Source organism: Sinohyriopsis cumingii, chromosome 1 (genome assembly GCF_028554795.1).
Source record: "Sinohyriopsis cumingii isolate HCF-2022 chromosome 1, ASM2855479v2, whole genome shotgun sequence".
NCBI classification, from domain to species: domain Eukaryota; kingdom Metazoa; phylum Mollusca; class Bivalvia; order Unionida; family Unionidae; genus Sinohyriopsis; species Sinohyriopsis cumingii.
Window position 1 is genome coordinate 121,236,979 of NC_142961.1, and position 17,791 is coordinate 121,254,769.

General features: G+C 36.3%; 1 protein-coding gene across 1 annotated transcript in view; it reads left to right on the forward strand.

Moving 5' to 3' along the window:
• The window catches only part of LOC149807754 (p21-activated protein kinase-interacting protein 1-like), a 68,760-nt gene that overhangs the window by 30,386 nt on the left and 20,583 nt on the right, over positions 1-17,791 (forward strand). The window contains exons 4-7 of the mRNA XM_089970117.1: positions 43-170; positions 5,828-5,910; positions 16,756-16,818; positions 17,522-17,619. Coding sequence (XP_089826243.1) covers positions 43-170; positions 5,828-5,910; positions 16,756-16,818; positions 17,522-17,619 — 372 coding nt within the window. The remainder of the gene's footprint in view (positions 1-42; positions 171-5,827; positions 5,911-16,755; positions 16,819-17,521; positions 17,620-17,791) is intronic.

The window sequence follows — 17,791 nt, forward strand, 5'->3', positions numbered from 1 at the left end:
CAGGTAGTACCTGTTTCATGTTTTGTACTTCTCTTTAATTAGATCAGCTGTGAATTGTGTATCAGTCCATCCCAGTGGGAAACTGGCCTTGACAGTAGGAAAAGACAAGACACTACGCACTTGGAATCTGCTCACAGGCAGGTCAGCCTATGTCACCAATATCAAGAAAGGTATATACAGAAAACCTTTGTTACAGCCAACAGGCTGTTATTTTATTCAGACTTTTTACTTATTGTTGAGATGGGGGGGGGGAAGCCTCATTTATTTAGTGTAATGTTAACCTTTGCAGCCTGTATCAGGTTAATCCCATCAACATACATGCCAACCATGCTTTTGGCATAATCGATATGCTTTTTTCCACTGAATTACGCCTTACCCGTAAATGTATTCGGATTACGCGTTTTCGATATATCCCCCTCCAAAAAAAATTATAATTTGTTTTCTGATTTTTATTAACATCCCATTACTCCCACAGACCGCGATCTAGAAAAGATGGCTTCTATGTAACTACAACGTCTGTAGACTTACATGCACTTTCCTAACAGTATTATGTTCTATTTATAGCATTGCCCTATTTCCAAGAAATATGCTGGTTCTACTTTCAAACTTTTGACCTCAGTTTCTATTTATTGCAGCTGTATGGCTTAGTTAGGAGAGAACAGACTGGTTTTCTAACTTGTAATCTTTGCTCGCAGATTCTTTGTTCAAATTGATAACTGGTACAGAACCAGTCTGTCGGTATTTGGCGCTAAAAGTCAAGTTGGATTTATTCTAGTTGATGCGTGTGTTAGAGCAAAAATGTTTTTAAAATAATTTCACAGATGGATTAGAAAGATGATTCAGAGATGGATACATGAACTACATATTACAGCGTTCTATTCTAGGGCAGCTTCATGCCCCATGCAGGCTGTGTGGAACAGATTTTAATATTGGCCATGGTTGTAAAAGAAAGAAACCTAGAATTTGCTTGTTTTCCTAACTCCATTACTATGGTAACTTCGTTTTTTTTACAGCAGAACTAAATTATGGACACAAATTTTATAAACGCAGAGGCGTTATGTACCTAGTTCTTAAAAGAACATTGACTACCCCTAGTGGTAGAAGACTACATTGGTCCTTTGTTCAAACGGATGTTTCCTGATTCCAAAGTTGCAGAAAATATGCATGTGCAAGAACAAAATCATCTAATATTGTTAGGTGTTTAGCAGAAGATACTTCACTTAAAATTGTAGAAGCCATGAAAATTGGGCCGTTTAGTATTGCAACAGACAGGAGTAATGATTATGATGACAAAATGTTGTACCCAGCCTGTGTAAGAGACTTTGACAACAAAAAGGGCAAAGTCACAGAGCTCTTCTTTCATTACCAGAATTAACAGTAGATTCCACTGGAGAAAACAATTTTTATTTGCTTGATAATGCTTTGAATAAATATATGTTGGCAGAACTGTATGCGGTTTTCAGCTGATGCTGCATCAGTGATGACTGGAATTCATAAAGGAGTCGCATACTATATTCTGAAAAATGTCATCTTATTTGCCAGCTAAAAGACACAACATCTGGAAGATATAAATTTCCACTTATTTATCAGGTTATGAAAGGAATATTGGTTCTTTACCATTCTAATGCTTTCTGTGAGAGATTGTTCAGTATTGTTAACAAAAGTAAAACTGAATTTAGATCCAGGCTCTGTAATAACCCAGCACTTGGTTCTCTACTGGTGTGCAAAACATTCATAGTGTCAGCTGGTACGAAGTGTTTTGAAATGCAGTATGATAGTCTGTTGCTTGTTAAAGCTCAAAGTGTTATATACGAAAACTTGAAGCAGTAATTGATGTTAAAAGTCCAGAGGGATAAATAAATCATTTTGTACATATGCTGATTGAATTTTTGTCATGTTATATGTGGATTACTCATTTTCTGATCAGATCAATCTTTTTGTCCACTTGGATTACACTTTTTCCTCGCCAGGGGTTGGCATGTATGCATCAAGGATTAGTGTTTGTTGGGTCAGATTGCAAGAGAAAATCTGTCCACTTGTGTTTGATCTTTTTGATTTTATTACTAGTGTACAATGGCATCTGCCATTGGGTCTTGAAGTTTGCAGTTATAAGCAAGTAGATATGGGTCTGTTCTTCGCCAAGTTTGTTAAATGTCTGTATCAATGACTTACCTGTAACACAGTTGTGTAAGTTCATGTATGCAGGCGACATTGCTCTCAGGACCCAAAGTAGCTCATTTACTGAGCTTGAGGGGGTACTGAACAAGGACCTGGAGGATATGAAGGACTTCTTCAAGAAATGGAGTCTAGAGCCAAGCGCAACAAAGACAGTCTCCAGCTTCTTCCTGCTTAAGAATGCAAATGCGAACCGTGAGCTTTGCATCCTCCACAGCAAATTAAACATGACCTGAGACCAACATACCTTGGTATGTCTCTGGACAGATCACTGACATTCTGCAACCACCTAAATAAAACTGCAGCAAAACTTAGCACTCCAGACGACCTACTCCTCAAACTGGCTGGTTCAACTTGGGACACTAGTGCTCAGACACTCAAGACATCAGCACTGGCCCTCTGTTGTTTGATAGCCGAGTATTGTGCTCCTGTTTGAGCTCAATCATCCCACACTAAGTTAATTGATGTCCAGCTCAACAAAAACAATGTGCATAATCTCCGGAACACTACGTCCTACTCCTTTACCATGGCTCCTGGTACTCAGCAACATTCCTCCTCCACATCTGCATCACCAGGAAGCAACCACAAAAGTGTTGGCTAAAGTCTTTGCCAGTGAGAAATTTCCAGTGTACATGACATCACCTCACATCCAGCAGTCCACTTGACTTTGAGATGCCCATTCTGGTTAGGTTCGTTGCTGGAGGATATGAGAGCTATTTCAGCATGGAGTGCTAAGTGGTCTTCAAAAGATGTTGTAAATCACTCCCTCATAGCTGAGCCATCTGTCTGCCCTTCTGGCTTCAAACTTCCACGTTATCAGTGGACAGCAATGAACCATTTTGGGAAGGATAGGGTCGTTGTGCAGTCAACATTGTCTGTTGGGACCAGGCCACTAACTCTTCTGTTGCTGTGGAGCTCTTCAGACCATGTCACACATTGTGAATAACTGTCCAATGGCAAAGTTCCCCAATGGACTGCAGGCTCTGCACCTTGCTGATGATGACGTTAAATAGCTGAACATGCATTGCATGCAATAATAATGGCATCTGCATATATTTTGTATCAATGTTATAGTCACTAACAGAAGTATCCACTTGGATCCAAAACAACAGATAGCTGTGCTCGCACTGTTTGTTTGGCAGCTGGTGTCTTTATGTCATATAGTGTAATGTGCCAACTGTCTCTGTTTTTTGTTGTTAATCCTAGCACTTTTTTTCTTCCATGGTAAATCCTGAAATTAATTTCTACATCTAATTGAGCTGGTTTTGCCCAGTAATTGAAGCACTTAGTATTATATATACTATTCATTGAAAATATATATATATATGTGTATTGTGAAAAAAAACTACCTACCTACCATAAAGCACGTTTTTTTTTTTTGTTTGCCTGATATATTACTTCATCATCTCCAGCATGTGTTTGGTATTCACGAGACAGCCTTACTGTTCAAGTCCTACTTAGTCAACAGGACACAAATTGTATTCATAAATGGAAAACATTCCAGTCCAGTTGATTTCTGTTTTGGTGCTCCACAAGGCTCTTTTCTTGGCCCAGTTCTCTTCATCCTATACACTCAACCGCTCTTCAGCTGTCATATATCGACATCCAACTGAAGCTGAGGCTACCATTCAAGGTGTGGAGAACTGCATTTCCGACATGAAATAATGGATGACATTTAACAGGATGCAGATGAATGAAGATAAAACTGCAGCCATCCTGATCACCATGCAAAGACTTTCTTATTCACATCTAATACCTCAAACAATAAGTATCATCAATACCAACATTAAATTCACACAGTTTATATGCCATAGACATCAGCACTCGACTGTACTCTCTCAAAACACCAAAATGTCAGGACCATATGCAAGGGTGCATATCTGAAGGTGAGATACATCAGCTTCATTGCAGTTTTCTTTAGGTTGGTGCCATTAAAACACCTGTGTGTTCCTGAGTACTTTCAAGACTAGAATATTGTCTGGTTTGTCTTAGTCTCTACTGCAGAACTTTGAAACAGTTCAAAACACAGCTGCTCTGATTATTCTTAGAGTATGAAGAACTGGAACACCTCCCCTGTTTTGTAACCTTCACTGGCTACCGTACCTGTTCGATCCAGAATCAAATAAGACTGCACACGATGCTACATTTCACTGACTGGATCCATTCCAGTATACTTATCTGTCCTCACCTATGTGTACACCCCATCATGAAACTTACACTTCTCTTTCACACTCTTGTATTCTCATTGACCCCACTGCTAAAACAGAGGCTCATGGACAGTGTTCTTTTGTGTACCAGGGCCCAGCTATGTGGATCAAATGGCCCATTGATCTTGGATATAAGGACACTGTATTCACATTCAAGATTGCACTTAAAACTCACCATTTTGACTATAGTAATAATAATAATAATAATAATGATGAGGACTTTGTATAGAAGCTCTTACGTGATTTGCAACATTAGACAACACCTGAAAAGATATATATAATGATATGATTGCAAAAAACAAATACCATGAAATTAGAAAACAGAAAACATGCTGAAAATATTTAAGGTAAGGAAACATTATTAGGTCTTGAAGCCTGTTCTTGCAGTTGAAATAGGTGAGTTTTCAAAGTGCTCTTGAATGAGATCACTGTGTCTTTGTGTCTAAGTTCAGTGGGCAATTCGTTCCACATTGCTGGGCCCTGGTATGCAAAAGAATATTGTCCATATGACTTCATTTTCATATTGGGAATAATGAGAATACGATTGTCAGAAGAGGAGCGTATGTATCTTTCTGGTGTGTACGCATGGGTGAGGTCGGATAGGTATGTTGGACTGGACCAAGACAGACTTAAAGACTTATTAATTGTTTAGTTCCTTACTTATTGTCGGCATGTTTTTGTTTTGTAATTTCATGGTGTTTGTTTTTGTAAGATAGTCGTTGTATATCTTTATATATTTCATCTAATATTGTAAAGAGCTTAGTGCTTCCAAACATTAGGCACTGTACTATGTCCATATTATTATTATTATTATTATTATTAAATGTGGCTACCATTACTTAAAATAGAAAATTCTTTTAATGGCTTCTCAAAACTACTTAAAAGAATTGAAACAAATTGACAAAAAGCATCTTGGCATGGAGGGCATTTAAGTTTGTTAAAAAGATTCTAGTTTGTAAGCAAATATGGCTGCTGGTACTAAATAGAGAAAACATTTCAAAATTTCTACAAAAAGACACTTAACAGAAATTTACCATACTTACCAAAAAGTGACCTAGTTTGAAATGATAACTAATAATAACACTAGTTCTGCATCACAGATCTGGACAAACTTTTATAGACGGCTTGCACTTTGGATAAGGAAGAAGCCAGTTGTTGTTTTTTTCTTAGGGGGTGGGGTAATTCCAGGGACATGGTCATTGATAATAGTTTCCATACAATAACATTAACCTTGGCTAAACTTTGCGGGTGTCTTGCACTTGGGGTAAAGAAATTTTTTTCTCATTTTGATGCACAGTTTTTAAACAAAGAAGAGAGATCCTGATCTGCTAGTGCACTATGCAGTGGCAGATAAGATGTGTGTTGTTTTCAGTTGGTCTGAACTTTAAGCATTAAAATTTAGAAGTCAAAATATCTGCTGCCTCACTTTTGTTTTCTTCATGCAGATGCCGACATAGTGAAGTGGACACCAGATGGCGAAATGTACCTCATAATCTGCAGCAACCAGATAACACTATACAGCATCAAGGTACAAGATTAAAAACTAATAACAATTTTCTGTTTCTATTTCTACAGTTCAAAGAAAAGTTAAATATTAAATATATTGTTTCCTTACAGGTTAAAGTTTTGTTAGTATAAAACATTTATTTTGCAATGTTTGGTGTTCAGTGTTCATTAGAACAAAAGTCACTTCTTCCAGAAATAAAGGGGAACAGGTAGATCACCTTTTTTAATCCATTCGCTAACTACAATTAAATGAAAATACCACATGCTTATAATTAAACTGTCAACATCCACACAAATCGAAATAATGTTCTTTTCCCCCTTCCCAATGTTAATTCTGGATTAGCCCTTTCAAATATGACCAAAACATTGTGTAACAGTATTTCCTTTCTTTTTAAGTTTAAGCTTCAGTTGTGTCAATCACTTTACTAGGAAAAAACTTAATGTGTTTGATTTAATCGAAGCTTGTTTAGACCAAATGAAGAATGTGTTCATTTTCATTAAACATATAGCATAGGTAGGTGCGTACATTGCAGTATGTACCATACATTTATTTTTTAATTCACTTTGTCGTTGCTAGTGTCATTTGCTTTCTAAGCATTTCAGTAAATGCAGGTTGTATTTTATTATCATACCTACCCATAATACGACAGAATTTAATGGTTTGGTATTTGACTGCACAGTAATACAAGTACATTATTGTTATTGACCACCAAGACAATTAGAGTAAAGTGCTTTACCCACAGATACACCATTGCTCCCACCTGGGTTGATCCAGTGGTAAGATACAAACACATGTACTATCAACTGAGCCACTGTGGCTTCTGTCTCCATGAGTCACCTCTTTTGACATGCCGTTGAGTGCATCAGGCCTTTCTGCATACCCAAGTGTTCACGTGGTGACAGAATTTAAATTTTAAAGTAAAATTGATGCAGTGTAAAGGAGAGATGGAATAGTCAATCAGTCTTTCAAGTTCATATGATTTGAGGCATAAATAAATCTATAAAATTACATAATGTTTTGGGGTCGTATCATGAATATGATGATATGTCTGTGGCAGTATTGCATGGTTGGTATTGATGTAATGACATCCATAATATGACGATATGTTGGTGGCAGTATTGTATGTTTGGTATTGCTGTAATGACATCCATAATTTTCATCTATTAAAATCCAAGATTATTGCGTTCAACAGTAATACAAAATTGAACTTAAAGTATGATTTCAAGGCATGCCTTCAACAGTACTACAAAATTAAAGTATGATCTCATGGCATGCCTTGTTCAACAATACTACAAAATTAAAGTATGATCTCAAGGCATGCCTTGTTCAACAGTACTACATAATTAAAGTATGATCTCATGGCATGCATTGTTCAACAGTATTACAAAATTAAAGTATGATCTCATGGCATGCCTTGTTCAACAGTACTACATAATTAAAGTATCATGTCATGGCATGCCTTGTTCAACAGTATTACAAAATTAAAGTATGATCTCAAGGCATGCCTTCAACAGTACTACAAAATTACAGTATTACAAAATTAAAGTATGATCTCATGGCATGCCTTGTTCAACAGTACTACAAAATTAAAGTATCATGTCATGGCATGCCTTGTTCAACAGTATTACAAAATTAAAGTATGATCTCATGGCATGCCTTCAACAATACTACACAATTAAAGTATGATCTCAAGGCAAGCCTTGTTCAACAGTACTACTAAATTAAAGTATGATCTCAAGGCATGCCTTGTTCAACAGTACTACAAAATTAAAGTATGATCTCATGGCATACCTTCAACAGTACTACAAAATTAAAGTATGATCACAAGGCATGCCTTCAACAGTATACAAAATTAAAGTATGATCTCATGGCATGCCTTGTTCAACAGTACTACAAAAATAAAGTATGATCTCAGGGCATGCCTTCAGCAGTACTACAAAGTTAAAGTATGATATCAAGGCATGCCATGTTCAACAGCACTACAAAATTAAAGTATGATCTCATGGCATGCCTTCAACAGTACTACAAAATTAAAGTATGATCTCGAGGCATGCCTTCAACAGTACTACAAAGTTAAAGTATGATATCAAGGCATGCCTTGTTCAACAGTAATACAAAATTAAAGTATGATATCAAGGCATGCCTTCAACAGTACTACAAAAGTAAAGTATGATCTCAAGGCATACCTTGTTCAACAGTACTACAAAATTGAAGTATGATCTCCTGGCATGCCTTCAACAGTACTACAAAGTTAAAGTATTATCTCAAAGTATGCCTTCAACAGTACTACAGAATTAAAGTGTGATCTCATGGCATGCCTTGTTCAACAGTATTACAAAATTAAAGTATGATCTTATGGCATGCCTTGTTCAACAGTACTACAAAATTAAAGTATGATCTCATGGCATGCCTTGTTCAACAGTACTACAAAATTAAAGTATGATCTCATGGCATGCCTTCAACAGTACTACAAAATTAAAGTATGATCTCAAGGCATGCCTTCAACAGTATACAAAATTAAAGTATGATCTCAAGGCATGCCTTGTTCAACAGTACTACAAAATTAAAGTATGATCTCAAGGCATGCCTTCAACAATACTACAAAATTAAAGTATGATCTCATGGCATGCCTTGTTCAACAGTACTACGGAATTAAAGTATGATCTCAAGGCATGCCTTCAGCAGTACTACAAAGTTAAAGTATGATATCAAGGCATGCCATGTTCAACAGCACTACAAAATTAAAGTATGATCTCATGGCATGCCTTCAACAGTACTACAAAATTAAAGTATGATCTCAAGGCATGCCTTCAACAGTACTTCAAAGTTAAAGTATGATATCAAGGCATGCCTTGTTCAACAGTAATACAAAATTAAAGTATGATCTCAAGGCATGCCTTGTTCAACAGTACAACAAAATTAAAGTATGATCTCATGGCATGCCTTCAACAGTACTAAAAATTGAAGTATGATCTCATGGCATGCCTTCAACAATACGTCAAAATTAAAGTATGATCTCATGCATACTTTCAGCAATACCACAAAATTAAAGTATGATCTCGTGGCATGCCTTGTTCAATAGTTCTACAAAAATAAAGTATGATCTCAAGGCATGCCTTCAACAGTACTACAAAATTAAAGTATGATCTCAAGGCTTGCCTTCAACAGTACTACAAAGTTAAAGTATGATCTCATGGCATGCATTGTTCAACAGTACTACAAAATTAAAGTATGATCTCAAGGCATGCCTTGTTCAACAGTACTACAAAATTAAATTATGATCTCATGGCATGCCTTCAACAGTACTACAGAATTAAAGTATGATCTCAGGGCATGCCTTGTTCAACAGTACTACAAAATTAAAGTATGATCTCATGGCATGCCTTCAGCAGTATGACAGAATTAAAGTATGATCTCAAGGCATGCCTTGTTCAACAGTACTACAAAATTAAAGTATCTCATGGCATGCCTTGTTCAACAGTACTACAAAGTTAAAGTATGATCTCAAGGCATGCCTTCAACAGTACTACAAAGTTAAAGTATGATCTCATGGCATGCCTTCAACAGTACTACAAAATTAAAGTATGATCTCAAGGCATGCCTTCAACAGTACTACAAAGTTAAAGTATGATATCAAGGCACGCCTTGTTCAACAGTAATACAAAATTAAAGTATGATCTCATGGCATGCCTTCAGCAGTACGACAAAATTAAAGTATGATCTCATGGCATGCCTTCAGCAGTACTACAGAATTAAAGTATGATCTCATGGCATGCCTTCAACAGTACTACAGAATTAAAGTATGATCTCAAGGCATGCCTTGTTCAACAGTACTATAAAATTAAAGTATGATCTCAAGGCATGCCTTCAACAGTACTACAAAATTAAAGTATGATCTCATGGCATGCCTTCAACAATACTACAAAATTAAAGTATGATCTCAAGGCATGCCTTTAAGAGTACTGCAAAGTTAAAGTATGATCTCATGGCATGCATTGTTCAACAGTACTACAAAATTAAAGTATGATCTCAAGGCATGCCTTGTTCAACAGTACTACAAAATTAAAGTATGATCTCAAGGCATGCCTTCAACAATACTACAAAATTAAAGTATGATCTCATGGCATGCCTTGTTCAACAGTACTACGGAATTAAAGTATGATCTCAAGGCATGCCTTCAGCAGTACTACAAAGTTAAAGTATGATATCAAGGCATGCCATGTTCAACAGCACTACAAAATTAAAGTATGATCTCATGGCATGCCTTCAACAGTACTACAAAATTAAAGTATAATCTCAAAGCATGCCTTCAACAGTACTTCAAAGTTAAAGTATGATATCAAGGCATGCCTTGTTCAACAGTAATACAAAATTAAAGTATGATCTCAAGGCATGCCTTGTTCAACAGTACAACAAAATTAAAGTATGATCTCATGGCATGCCTTCAACAGTACTAAAAATTGAAGTATGATCTCATGGCATGCCTTCAACAATACTTCAAAATTAAAGTATGATCTCATGCATACTTTCAGCAATACCACAAAATTAAAGTATGATCTCGTGGCATGCCTTGTTCAATAGTTCTACAAAAATAAAGTATGATCTCAAGGCATGCCTTCAACAGTACTACAAAATTAAAGTATGATCTCAAGGCTTGCCTTCAACAGTACTACCAAGTTAAAGTATGATCTCATGGCATGCATTGTTCAACAGTACTACAAAATTAAAGTATGATCTCAAGGCATGCCTTGTTCAACAGTACTACAAAATTAAATTATGATCTCATGGCATGCCTTCAACAGTACTACAGAATTAAAGTATGATCTCAGGGCATGCCTTGTTCAACAGTACTACAAAATTAAAGTATGATCTCATGGCATGCCTTCAGCAGTATGACAGAATTAAAGTATGATCTCAAGGCATGCCTTCAGCAGTACTACAGAATTAAAGTACGATCTCAAGGCATGCCTTGTTCAACAGTACTACAAAATTAAAGTATGATCTCAAGGCATGCCTTGTTCAACAGTACTACAAAATTAAAGTATCTCATGGCATGCCTTGTTCAACAGTACTACAAAGTTAAAGTATGATCTCAAGGCATGCCTTCAACAGTACTACAAAGTTAAAGTATGATCTCATGGCATGCCTTCAACAGTACTACAAAATTAAAGTATGATCTCAAGGCATGCCTTCAACAGTACTACAAAGTTAAAGTATGATATCAAGGCACGCCTTGTTCAACAGTAATACAAAATTAAAGTATGATCTCATGGCATGCCTTCAGCAGTACGACAAAATTAAAGTATGATCTCATGGCATGCCTTCAGCAGTACTACAGAATTAAAGTATGATCTCATGGCATGCCTTCAACAGTACTACAGAATTAAAGTATGATCTCAAGGCATGCCTTGTTCAACAGTACTATAAAATTAAAGTATGATCTCAAGGCATGCCTTCAACAGTACTACAAAATTAAAGTATGATCTCATGGCATGCCTTCAACAATACTACAAAATTAAAGTATGATCTCAAGGCATGCCTTTAAGAGTACTACAAAGTTAAAGTATGATCTCATGGCATGCATTGTTCAACAGTACTACAAAATTAAAGTATGATCTCAAGGCATGCCTTGTTCAACAGTACTACAAAATTAAAGTATGATCTCATGGCATGCCTTCAGCAGTACTACAAAATTAAAGTATGATCTCATGGCATGCCTTCAACAGTACTACAGAATTAAAGTATGATCTCAAGGCATACCTTCAGCAGTACTACAGAGTTAAAGTACAATCTCATGGCATGCATTGTTCAACAGTACTACAAAATTAAAGTATGATCTCAAGGCATGCCTTGTTCAACAGTACTACAGAATTAAAGTATGATCTCATGGCATGCCTTGAGCAGTACTACAAAATTAAAGTATGATCTCATGGCATGCCTTCAACAATACTACAGAATTAACGTATGATCTCATGGCATGCCTTCAACAGTACTACAGAATTAAAGTACGATCTCAAGGCATGCCTTGTTCAACAGTACTACAGAATTAAAGTATGATCTCAAGGCATGCCTTGTTCAACAGTACCACAAAATTAAAGTATGATCTCAAGGCATTCCTTCAACTGTACGACAAAATTAAAGTATGATCTCATGGCATGCCTTGAGCAGTACTACAAAATTAAAGTATGATCTCATGGCATGCCTTCAACAGTACTACAGAATTAAAGTACGATCACAAGACATGCCTTATTCAACAGTACTTCAAAATTAAAGTATGATCTCAAGGCATGCCCTGTTCAACAGTACTACAAAATTAAAGTATGATCTCAAGGCATGCCTTCTTCAACAGTACTACAAAATTAAAGTATGACCTCATGGCATGCCTTCATCAGTACTACAGAATTAAAGTACGATCTCAAGGCATGCCTTATTCAACAGTACTTCAAAATTAAAGTATGATCTCAAGGCATGCCTTGTTCAACAGTACTACAAAATTAAAGTATGATCTCATGGCATGCCTTCAGCAGTACGACAGAATTAAAGTATGATCTCATGGCATGCCTTGTTCAACAGTACTACAGAATTAAAGTATGATCTCATGGAATGCCTTGAGCAGTACTACAAAATTAAAGTATGATCTCATGGCATGCCTTCAACAGTACTACAGAATTAACGTATGATCTCAAGGCATGCCTTCAACAGTACTACAGAATTAAAGTACGATCTCAAGGCATGCCTTGTTCAACAGTACTACAGAATTAAAGTATGATCTCAAGGCATGCCTTGTTCAACAGTACCACAAAGTTAAAGTATGATCTCAAGGCATTCCTTCAACTGTACTACAAAATTAAAGTATGATCTCAAGGCATGCCTTGTTCAACAGTACTACAAAATTAAAGTATGATCTCATGGCATGCCTTCAGCAGTACGACAGAATTAAAGTATGATGTCATGGCATGCCTTGTTCAACAGTACTACAGAATTAAAGTATGATCTCATGGCATGCCTTGAGCAGTACTACAAAATTAAAGTATGATCTCATGGCATGCCTTCAACAGTACTACAGAATTAACGTATGATCTCAAGGCATGCCTTCAACAGTACTACAGAATTAAAGTACGATCTCAAGGCATGCCTTGTTCAACAGTACTACAAAATTAAAGTATGATCTCAAGGCATGCCTTGTTCAACAGTACCACAAAATTAAAGTATGATCTCAAGGCATTCCTTCAACTGTACTACAAAATTAAAGTATGATCTCATGGCATGCCTTGAGCAGTACTACAAAATTAAAGTATGATCTCATGGCATGCCTTCAGCAGTACTATAGAATTATAGTACGATCTCAAGGCATGCCTTATTCAACAGTACTTCAAAATTAAAGTATGATCTCAAGGCATGCCTTGTTCAACAGTACTACAAAATTAAAGTATGATCTCAAGGCATGCCTTGTTCAACAGTACTACAAAATTAAAGTATGATCTCATGGCATGCCTTCAGCAGTACAACAGAATTAAAGTATGATCTCATGGCATGCCTTGTTCAACAGTACTACAGAATTAAAGTATGATCTCATGGCATGCCTTGAGCAGTACTACAAAATTAAAGTATGATCTCATGGCATGCCTTCAACAGTACTACAGAATTAAAGTATGATCTCAAGGCATGCCTTGTTCAACAGTACCACAAAATTAAAGTATGATCTCAAGGCATTCCTTCAACTGTACTACAAAATTAAAGTATGATCTCATGGCATGCCTTCAGCAGTACTACAAAATTAAAGTATGATCTCAAGGCATGCCTTCAGCAGTACTACAGAGTTAAAGTACAATCTCATGGCATGCATTGTTCAACAGTACTACAAAATTAAAGTATGATCTCAAGGCATGCCTTGTTCAACAGTACTACAGAATTAAAGTATGATCTCATGGCATGCCTTCAGCAGTACTACAAAATTAAAGTATGATCTCATGGCATGCCTTCAACAATACTACAGAATTAAAGTATGAACTCATGGCATGCCTTGTTCAGCAGTACTACAGAATTAAAGTATGATCTCAAGGCATGCCTTGTTCAACAGTACTACAAAATTAAAGTATGATCTCATGGCATGCCTTCAACAGTATGACAAAATTAAAGTATGATCTCATGGCATGCCTTCAACAGTACTACAGAATTAAAGTACGATCTCAAGGCATGCCTTATTCAACAGTACTTCAAAATTAAAGTATGATCTCAAGGCATGCCTTGTTCAACAGTACTACAGAATTAAAGTATGATCTCATGGCATGCCTTGTTTAACAGTACTACAGAATTAAAGTATGACCTTATGGCATGCCTTCAACAGTACTACAAAATTAAAGTATGATCTCAAGGCATGCCTTCAGCAGTACTACAAAATTAAAGTATGATCTCATGGCATGCCTTTAACAGTACTACAAAATTAAGTATGATCTCATAGTATGCCTTGTTGAACAGTACTACAAAATTAAAGTATGATCTCATGGCATGCCTTGTTCAACAGTACTACAAAATTAAATTATGATCTCATGGCATGCCTTCAGCAGTACTACAAAATTAAAGTATGATCTCATGGCATGCCTTCAACAGTACTACAAAATTAAAGTATGATCTCAAGGCATGCCTTCAGCAGTACTACAAAATTAAAGTATGATCTCAAGGCATGCCTTCAACAGTACTACAAAATTAAAGTATGATCTCATGGCATGCCTTCAACAATACTACAAAATTAAAGTATGATCTCATGGCATGCCTTCAGCAGTACGACAGAATTAAAGTATGATGTCATGGCATGCCTTGTTCAACAGTACTACAGAATTAAAGTATGATCTCATGGCATGCCTTGAGCAGTACTACAAAATTAAAGTATGATCTCATGGCATGCCTTCAACAGTACTACAGAATTAACGTATGATCTCAAGGCATGCCTTCAGCAGTACTACAGAATTAAAGTACGATCTCAAGGCATGCCTTGTTCAACAGTACTACAGAATTAAAGTATGATCTCAAGGCATGCCTTGTTCAACAGTACCACAAAATTAAAGTATGATCTCAAGGCATTCCTTCAACTGTACTACAAAATTAAAGTATGATCTCATGGCATGCCTTCAGCAGTACTACAAAATTAAAGTATGATCTCAAGGCATGCCTTCAACAGTACTACAGAGTTAAAGTACAATCTCATGGCATGCATTGTTCAACAGTACTACAGAATTAAAGTATGATCTCAAGGCATGCCTTGGTCAACAGTACTACAGAATTAAAGTATGATCTCATGGCATGCCTTCAGCAGTACTACAAAATTAAAGTACGATCTCATGGCATGCCTTCAACAATACTACAGAATTAAAGTATGAACTCATGGCATGCCTTGTTCAGCAGTACTACAAAATTAAAGTATGATCTCAAGGCATGCCTTGTTCAACAGTACTACAAAATTAAAGTATGATCTCATGGCATGCCTTCAGCAGTACGACAAAATTAAAGTATGATCTCATGGCATGCCTTCAACAGTACTATAGAATTAAAGTACGATCTCAAGGCATGCCTTATTCAACAGTACTTCAAAATTAAAGTATGATCTCAAGGCATGCCTTGTTCAACAGTACTACAAAATTAAAGTATGATCTCAAGGCATGCCTTGTTCAACAGTACTACAAAATTAAAGTATGATCTCATGGCATGCCTTCAGCAGTACGACAGAATTAAAGTATGATCTCATGGCATGCCTTGTTCAACAGTACTACAGAATTAAAGTATGACCTCATGGCATGCCTTCGACAGTACTACAAAATTAAAGTATGATCTCAAGGCATGCCTTCAGCAGTACTACAAAATTAAAGTATGATCTCATGGCATGCCTTCAACAGTACTACAAAATTAAAGTATGATCTCATGGTATGCCTTGTTCAACAGTACTACAAAATTAAAGTATGATCTCAAGGCATGCCTTGTTCAACAGTACTACAAAATTAAAGTATGATCTCAAGGCATGCCTTGTTCAACAGTACTACAAAATTAAAGTATGATCTCAAGGCATGCCTTGTTCAACAGTACTACAAAATTAAAGTATCTCATGGCATGCCTTCAAGAGCTATTTGAATGAACTAACAATTGAACAATTGCTTATTCAATAAGAGTTCCTTATAATGCACTGACTCGTAGAAACCTGATGTGATAACACCATTGTGTAAAAATCAACGACACGCGTGGAAAATTCCCATGATATTGCTTGCACAGATGAGATGAAAATACTGTGGTTCTTCCTGGGGTTTTCCCAAGTTCTTCCTCCACCATTAATACTGGCCACCATGTATAGCCTATCGTGGGCTGAAAAATGGCATTAAACCCCGCAACAACAACGAGGTGAAAATAAAAGTATAACCATGATCTTTAGTGTCAGAAATACAGGTTGAAGGGTCAGTGGCTACTCAGTGGTTTGTGTGCTGGTCTTGCAAGAGAATGGCGTGAGTTTGAATCCTGCCAAGACAACACTGGCCACCATGGTGTGACTCGTGGGTAAGACTCATTATTTAAATTGCCTTGGCAAAATATAAATTTTCACAGTTTGACAGGAACATCATCTCCGGTTTTCTGTTCATGTTAGCTTTTACTATCCATTCCCTTGAAAATCAACATTCTGTCCATGAACAGAGTAAGTAATTCAGTCTGCATTAAATGACATGCAAAGTCTTGAAAGCAAAATGCAGCAAGAATGTAATAGTGGAGGAAAAGTATTAACTTGCACTGATTAGTTTTGTATCATTTCTGCATGGCTAAGATATTATTTGTGTTTATTGTTCTGAATCTTTTGTATGTATAACTCTTTCTTTTGTTTGCTTTCAGTCAATGACTCCTTTGCATGAAACAAATATCACTGGAAAAATCAACTCGGTTGACTTTTGGGGAGTAAGTTTTTATTTTAAACACATTTTTGAGGGTTGTGTGAGCGAGTTACCAAGACGAATTGACAATTTTCATCACTTACAGTTTCAGTTTATATGTCTGTTATTGGAAAATATTCATGTTGTTTGATTTTTAGCTCTACTGGTCAAGGCATTTATCATCATAATTTGTAATTATTGGCCAATTTTAAGTATAGAACATCATGTTCCAGAACCATGATAGAACAGTATCTAAATGAAACATTGCACAAATTTGAAGGTACTAGCTGGGGGGGGGGGGCACCTAAAATCGTCTTTTGACTACTCATTTGCTCTAGATGAAGATAAAAGCTAAAGAGGGTCACAGAGAAACCTACAGAGGTGAATCAGACAAATGAGATGTTGAAACTATTTAAAGTTTTCAACTTTATTTAAATAATTTCAAGCAAAAATCATAAAAGTTTTTTTTTGTTAAATTTCATACCAAATTTGTTATTTTAATAAGTTTAAAATGCTGTGGGCCATAAATTGTGATTTGAGGGTTTAATAGTTTTGAGTTCTTCTACATCACAGACAATAGAACATGTTACATGAAGACTGCAAATGTCGTTTGAGTGATAGCAAGTATCTAAGTGATGTTTGAGAAACTGAATTCTTTTGATTGACATCTTTATTTTGATTTCATGGAAACTGACGTGAGAGTTTACAAGAATGTTGTTTTGTTTCAGAATGATCATCTGGTTTGTGGTGGTGAAGGAGGCCAGGTAGAATTCTTTGATATCAAGAACAACAAAATTGTTCATACTTTAGATGCAAAATGTAGCAGGTAAGTTATATCCCATCTGTCTTGTTTCATCTGATGAATGTCACAAGGCCAAGACATAGTGATTTCATTTTCCACCTACCCATCCAACTGTCTGCACAATATCAACTTTTGGTTGATGTTTTTATCACTTCCTGACATAGGCCAGAGGAGCCTGTTGTCTGTATGCCATCTG